Source organism: Nerophis ophidion, linkage group LG04 (assembly GCF_033978795.1).
Source record: "Nerophis ophidion isolate RoL-2023_Sa linkage group LG04, RoL_Noph_v1.0, whole genome shotgun sequence".
Classification (NCBI taxonomy): domain Eukaryota; kingdom Metazoa; phylum Chordata; class Actinopteri; order Syngnathiformes; family Syngnathidae; genus Nerophis; species Nerophis ophidion.
Window position 1 is genome coordinate 37,589,503 of NC_084614.1, and position 7,952 is coordinate 37,597,454.

The window sequence follows — 7,952 nt, forward strand, 5'->3', positions numbered from 1 at the left end:
TTTGTCATACAGTGTACTGCTGAAGGGAACCATTTTCCTCCTCAAATCTCTTGGAAGTTTGATTACGGACCTGAATTTTTGGGTGAGTTGATTAGTAATAATAGTAATGTCAGAAATAACACTTGTAATTTGAAGAATGAGTATATATATATATATATATATATATATATATATATATATATACATCTCACACCTGTTTTACTCCACAGGTAATGCCCAAGTGAAATACGAGGGTAAAAAGTATGTTTCCATGGATATGGTACATTTGCAGTCAGTTAATACCAGAAGTGCAGTGAAATGCATTGTTCGCCATCCATGTCTGCATTTACAACCCCTGATGAACTTTGTCAAAATTGGAAAATACTGTAAGTACTTGTGCAGTATAAAAAATAGTATTGAAATTGAAAAATGTGTTTTCCATCCAGCCATTCATTTTCTACTGCTTATGTTTTGGGAGCTAGAGCCTATCGTAGCTGACTTAGCACAATATAGGATTACTGAAGGAACTCTCCTAAAAGAATCAATAAAGTACTATCTGTCTATCCATCTATCCATCTATCCATCTATCTATCTATCTATTTAGTCTGTTTTTGCAAAGAAACATTGTTTGTAGTTATTATTTTTGCTGCAAAATTTGTATAACATTTTCAAAATTCCATTTTTGTAATACATGTGCCTTTTTTCATATTGCGGGTATAAATACCAAAAATACAAGCTTGAATGTACAGTATATACTGTATGTTTTCTTAATGTATATACATTCCTGAACAAAATCTTAAGTGCAGCAGAATCATTTGGTGGCTGGCTTTGAGGCGATGTTACAGTGGGCATCCCTCTTAACTTAGAACCAATTGCTTACACTTCTTAAAGACCCCAACACATATGAAATATTCAAAAGGGATCTTACAAGTGGGTACAAGAGAAGAATATTTGAGTTCTTACAATCTCTACAAAAGTCAGAAGCCATCAACCGAGCATTGTGTTACCAATTATACCCAGAAGAAACCATCCTTGGTATTTACGGCCTTCCAAAAATACACAAAGATGTGGCTCCCCTCAGAACAATTGTCAGCAGCATTAACTCTGTGTCATACAAAATTGCTCAGTATGTGGCCAACATCTTAGCACCTTTGGTTGGCAGAACTCCACATCACGTTCAAAACTCAATTGACGTTGTAGCACAGATCAGAGATCTAAAACTCGACTATAGTTTTATTCAACGTCACCTCCCTGTTCACCTGTATTCCAACCCAGAATGCAGTAGAGATTGTGAAGCAACTGGTAATAGGTGATCGCACCTTACATGATAGAACCACACTAAACCCAGAACAGATTTGCCTTTTGCTGGAACTTTGCCTCGACACTACATACTTTCAATTCATGGGAATGTTTAACTGACAAATACATGGTTGTGCCATGGGATCACCTGTTTCCCCCATAGTAGCGAACCTTTACACGTAGGACATGGAAAAAAGAGCTCTTAGCTCTTTTAAGGGAACAGCACCAGGTCATTGGTATTGATATGTGAATGACACATAGCTGAAAATCAGAAACAAAGAGATGCAAGCCTTCACCGAGCACATTAACTCAGTGGACAAAAACATCAAGTTCACACAAGAGGATGTCAAAGACAGTCAGTTGCCTTTTTTGGACTGTGATTTCCACATTTGAGAACACACGGGCCTCCATTTTGGGGTTTACCGAAAACCCACACATACCGATCAATACCTACTTTTTGACTCACACCACCCACTGGAACACACACTAGGCGTTATCAGAACTCTACAACACCGAGCTGATAATGTTCCTACCAGCCCACAGACCAAAGAGAAAGAACATAGGCATTTGACAGAAGCCCTCCAAACCTGTGGTTACCATAGCAAGTCATTTTGTGAAAAGTGCCTCCAGTTCCAGAAATAACAAGAACAGAGTGAATGAGGAGGAAAAAAGTCACAGACACATAAATATTGCCATTCCACATATATCAGGTCTATGTGATTTTGATTTGATTTGCCACAACAACCAAATAGTCTTCCTGGGGTCCACAACTCAACACAATTACAAGTAAAAACATATAATTGTAACTACGCAATACAGACAAAAAAAAAAATAAAAATAAAAGCATCACCAAGAAAACCGTCAAAAATACAAAATATTTTTTTTACCAACATATCATCCTGGTACATTTCAAACCAGGCAACACCCTGAGACAGAGAATGATGCATCCTAAAGACTGGATACTCCACACCCACAAAAACAATCTGGTGTAGGCAATCCAGTGTAATAATGATGAATTAACCAATTCATATATTGGGGAAACAAAACAACCACTAATCCGACACATGGCAACTGAAGACCAAGACTCAGTTGTCTACCTGCACCTCTGGGAGAAACAGCACTCCTTTGAAAACAAAAATGTACAGATTCTGGACAGGGAGGGCGGATTGTAGGAAAGAGGAGTGAAGGAAACCATCTATGTCAAGTTTGAAAAACCGGCCCTGATGGGAGGAGGTCATGTGTCTCCCACATACACCACCGTTCTTTCAACCATTCCTAAAAGACTGAAATTTTGCCTCCAAATAACAGGAGGCTAGTAGTCGATCCACAGCGATCGTTCTGCCACACATTACCTCGATGTAAGGATATTTGGTAGAAAATTAATAAAGTTTTTGGTAACTCAAGATGGGCAGCAGGATGGCACAGTGCTCCTGCCTCACAGCGAGAAGGCCCTGAGTTCCTTCCTTATGTGTGACATTTGCATGTTCTCCCCGTGACTGCATTGGTTCTCTCCGGGTACTCCGACTTCCTCCACACTTCAAAGATATGCACTTCGGGATAGGCTGATTGTAAATTCGAAATAGGCCATAGTATGCGAACTTGAGTGTGAATGTTGTCTGTCTGTGTTGGGCCTGCGACTTGACCAGGGTGTACCCTGTCCTTCGCACGAGAACAGCTGGGATGGGCTCCAGCTTGGTCCTGAGGGGAGACAAGCGGTAAAAAATGGATGGATGGAATCCACTAAATCACCTTTTCCCTCTTTTTTATAGTACCAGGTTCGACTACCACAAAAAATCTAATTAAATGGAATACAAGCACACCGGGTACCGTAGTCACTGTTTGTAAGTTGCAATCGTTACAATGTATTTAAATTTCAGCCTCATATAAATGCTATTCAGGTAAAACTTACATCATTCTATTTAGAAATCCATGTTGTGTGCCACTGTGATCATTACTTTTTCCACAATCAGGTAAAGATCAAAATACATCTTCCTCTGAGGGAGCCTATAACAACACAAATGGAAATACAACAAGTAGGCTCACATGACTAGAGTATACATCTTGTTTTTTGTGTACTTTTAAGGAATTTACATTATGTTCTTTTTATTCCTAGTTGTGTCCATTGACCCGGATATGCAAACAGGACATAGACAAACTTCACCATTACTGATCTTCTTGGTGGCATGCCTTATTCTTGGTCTGCTTGCAGTGGTCATTTGTTTTGTCCTGAAGCTAAGAAGAGCACATATCACCTGGGAAAAAGGTAAGTGCTAAATACACATTGACTGTTTCTAATTTGGTAACAGGAACTCTATGTACCATTTATGATAAGCTCGAAAAAAGTTGCACTTTCCTATCTTACTGTGCATTTATGGCAGGGCTATTCAACACTTGGGAGACAATTTTGCAGCAAATTACTAAAAACACTAGAGTGCTCCTGTTGTATAGAGGAACTTGGACCACTGTAAACACATAGGCAGATCCTGTTAACCTTCCTTTTAAATATGGAACACTGAGATCCAAACTTATGATTTACATAACTGAGGCGTTCCTCAAGGCACCTCTCTAAGGCTCCGTTTACACTAAGCCGAATAAGGTTATACAGGGTAAATCACACCTAACCTTATCCGTGTCAACACACAACAATGCCACCGTTTTACGACCCCCGCCCCCTCCGTCGCCACCTAGTACGCATGCGCGGAAAAAAATTAATTAGATAAAAGCGTCCCTCTGCTCCAAGCTCTCCAGTAAATGACTTTACTTAACTGTGAAGTTATTTAAAAAAGCTATATTGTAAATAGTTCGCTGAGCATTTTAAATTTGTGTGCAAGTTTTGTGTGCAAGTTTTTAAATTAAAATGTATCTCCTTTGAACAATACCCAGTGCTGTGGTACTTCCATTATCTAGAATCCAGTGTGCTGTGGGGCCCTATTGTAATGAATCACACCTGAGACATCATACATTAAGCAAATCTTTATTAGATATGAGACAGTAGATGGTTCCATCTTTCAGCTGTGCTCTAACGGCGGAGTTAGCGAAGATGCGGGCATCATGCACACTGCCTGGCCATTTCACAGTCACATCCATAAAGCAATAATTGTCATCACACACTGGCTGTATCACATCCACAGGAGGAAGAAACAACGTTTTTCGGTAAATAGACTCACCGCTGACCCGAACATTTGCAAGTTCTCTTGCCATCTGAGAAGTGTTGTATCCGAAATAGCTGCAATCACCCGTTGCCTTCTCTTAAGATATTGATTTGTGATTTCCAAAAGCGCCTGTACATGTAGAAGAAGGAGAAACACGGGCATGTCTGTATGATCCGCCTCCACCTTTGTTATGTCCGCGCCTGTATGGGGCATGGACTTTCTGGCGTCACTTCCTGTGTGGGGCGTGGTCTTTTTGGCGTCACTTCCTCTCCGAACTCACTTTGCAAATGATCAATGAGTCCATACAAAGCTAAGTGCCGGGGATTCAAGATTTACACGGCTGACTTACCCTTGTAAAGATTTGTCCGAGGGGGACTGGCCTTAGCTGGTTTAGTGTGGCTGAAACGGCGCTGAGGCTAAATAATTATTCGTTTAAGGGGTTAAATGACTTAGTCCTCTCGTTTTGGCATTTTTTTATTTTTTTTTATTCTAAGTGATTTATGTACAACACTTAGTTTTGCTGCAGCATGTTTACGTCAGATCTCCCGTCCAAAGGCCAAACCCAGAAACTCAATTTTGGTCAAAACTGAGCTGATAATAATTTTGGAGATCCTAGGTGATATGCTTTACATTAGTGTATGCGATATTGCAATTTGTTCCGTAAGTAAGCTGTTACGCGCTTGGCAGGACCTAGCAACTACCACATCACCGTGTAGATACAACAGAAAAACCTAGTATCTCAAGGGACCAATTGGAGCTTCTTTGTCAGTCGCCTTATTGTCTTTAATGACACATTTGCACGAATGGGGGCCGACGGTCAACCTGATTATGTGATATTATGGCACGAGTGGATATTTGGAAGATTGGCCCAGGACGTTGCAAGCACCTTCATTAAATGTATTGTTCTTGATTCTTCCCCTTGCATACTCTTTTGGGCAGATAACTGTGGAGGTCAAAATAAAAACTGGACGCTGTACACGGCTCTTGCCCAATGTACAAACGCAGAATGGGGCCCACCCGAGATTCTGATAAAATATCTGGAGAAAGGGCACAACTTCATGAGAGCAGATTCAATCCATGGCTCAATCGGCAAGAAAATGAAAGCTCAAGAAAACATATATACGTTTGATGACTTTGTAAATCTTTGTAAGACAGCATCAAGATAGATTGGTTTTCCTTTGTTTTCTCAAAATCAGCTAGACGTGAGTTACTAGGTTTTGCCTTTGGATGGGAGGGATGCAGTCAGTAGTCATGTGTTCAACTTATTTAGTTGTACTCGTCGTATTCCTGAAGGCTCCATCTTAGGTCCTCTCTTTTTCATCATTTGGGCTATTCAACTGCAAGTTAAATGAAAAAAACTCTCACTTTTAAATCATACTTTTGCTGCAGTTTGCTAGAAAACATGAGGATGTTGTCATAGAGATGATCTTGATTAGCTTTTTTGCAGAAGGTCTTTGAAAACAGCATAGGGCTCCAGTAACTCTTGACAAAATAAATAGACCAAAATCAAATGTCTACTCTCGAGGATGCTGGTTCTCCGAAGTCTGGTCCCTCGGTCAGTAGTTGTCTAGAAATGTGGAATTGGTTGACTATACCTGCTTACAGTCATTGTGTTTATTATTGTCAAACATCATGTTTTTGACGATGTTGTTGCAGAAAATGAAATATCTGACCCTTCAGAAGAGAGCGGTAAATCAAAATCAAGTCAAGAAGAAAAAGTAACCAGGGGTCACTATCGACGAGGTACTCAAGATGTTTACTTTTTTATTGGCATTGTTGGTCTGGTGCTTTGCTTTATTTAGTAAAAACATTAACTGCTCTTAGTAGCCTTCATTGTGTCAATACATTTAAAGGGCACAAATTACATGTTTTAAAACATTTCTCACTCCCTTAGGGCTCTTCAGGACAGCTTTTACACAATATGCTGTTGAAAAAGCCACCATAACTTCAAAAGGACCAGTCATTGAGATGGCAGTTGAGAAAGAGGCGGCGTCTTCATCATCAAACCCCACTTCGGCCAAATGTGACATGCAGGACACAGAGCTTCCACCATGACGTGCACAGTCACCATCCTCAGAACCAGTCAAATTGTACATTAGCTTAGCATTAATTATTGGCAGATTGCAAGTACATTAAAAGTAAGTATTGTTGTATTATCTTTATGTTTAGCAGACACACTGTGGGTTTATACAATAAATACATACTGGCAAAGGAAAGGGTCCAGTATTTACTGCGACCCGCCCAGTGTTACTTTTCAAAAAAGTATATTAAATATACTTGTTAAATAAAACCTGCTTTGTTTTCAATGAATACTTTGGCCCACTATGCTGCCATATTTAGATGGTGGTAATTAAAGAGTCAAGTGTTTTCTGAAGTGGTAATTGGTGAAAATGTTTGAGAACCACTGCTCTAATGTATAGAAACTGAACAAGTCTGCTTAAAAGTTGACAACGGGACTGTCCAATCAAGTTAATTTTCAATGAATTATTGACTTATTTTGATCACCTTTAACAGCATTCATGTATACAGGAGAAACTCAAAAAAATGTGAATATCGTGCAAAGTTTGTTTATTCCAGCAGTTATATTTACGAGATGAACATTGCATGCAATGAGTTTAGGTCACATCAAGTCAATCAGGGCATCACAGTTAATGCTCCTGAACAGGATAAACTGTGTGAATGAACCTGAAAGTGGCCATACTCTATAATACTCTGTAGAAAATAAATTGTTTTTCCAAGTTACAATGTTTTATGTTTATATTTTTGAATAAATTTGAAGATCTGTCACGTTCTGTGTGACTGTTTGGACTTTGTTTTGTTTTCGTGTCATTTCCTGTTTGGTGCTCTTATTTTGTATTCTAGTTGTCTGTTTACCACTGTAGGCAACGACAGTACTTTTGTGAACATTATAAGCACACCTGCTATTGATTGGTGCTTTGTCTCGAGTTAGCTCTATGGAGCTTAGTTCAGTTTAGAGCATTGTTATGTCACCAGCGATTCAGGAATTACATGAGATGAAGACTAAACAATGTCCAACCAGTCCAGACATTACCTTATAAACCATTTATTTTTACTGTTTATGTAGGTGTGTGCAGTACCAACGTAACCATTCATGGCAGAGTACATTGCACGTCACCAAAAACATGAGGGTCTCACTGCAAATCTTTGCCATACTGAAGCGGTACGAGTCTAACCCCAGCCAAGAATTTTAAAATAGTATCTAAACGGCGGCCAAAAATCAAAGTACATTGTGTTTCACATACATTTGGTATACAGTGTAGATTGAGAGATCAGGACGCATGAAAATAACTTTTTGATAAAAGCTACAAAATCCGTTTAAAAACTGCAGTGAAAAATCAAATGTAGGAGATGTTTTGATAAATAATAATTTTCAAAGCTAATAGAATATATATTTTTTTAATGGAAAAAAAAACTGCCTGCATGTCATCTCTGTGTTATTAGTGGGTTCATGAAAAATATCGTACATATAATTATCATGCCGATATAAGGAATTATGACGTC

At 39.1% G+C, this 7,952-nt stretch overlaps 1 protein-coding gene across 3 annotated transcripts in view; it reads left to right on the plus strand.

Annotated features, from left to right (window-relative positions):
* The window catches only part of LOC133551379 (cytotoxic and regulatory T-cell molecule), an 11,178-nt gene extending 3,944 nt beyond the window's left edge, over window positions 1-7,234 (plus strand). For 2 of the 3 annotated variants that reach the window (XM_061898033.1, XM_061898034.1), the window contains exons 4-10: window positions 1-82; window positions 210-365; window positions 3,048-3,119; window positions 3,249-3,311; window positions 3,392-3,541; window positions 6,087-6,173; window positions 6,325-7,234. The exon at window positions 1-82 is cut by the window's left edge. In XM_061898033.1, the coding sequence (XP_061754017.1) occupies window positions 1-82; window positions 210-365; window positions 3,048-3,119; window positions 3,249-3,311; window positions 3,392-3,541; window positions 6,087-6,173; window positions 6,325-6,485 (771 nt within the window). In that variant the 3' untranslated portion in view covers window positions 6,486-7,234. The remainder of the gene's footprint in view (window positions 83-209; window positions 366-3,047; window positions 3,120-3,248; window positions 3,312-3,391; window positions 3,542-6,086; window positions 6,174-6,324) is intronic. The other variant, XM_061898035.1, reaches the window with a different exon arrangement.
* The last annotated feature ends 718 nt before the right edge of the window (window positions 7,235-7,952 follow it).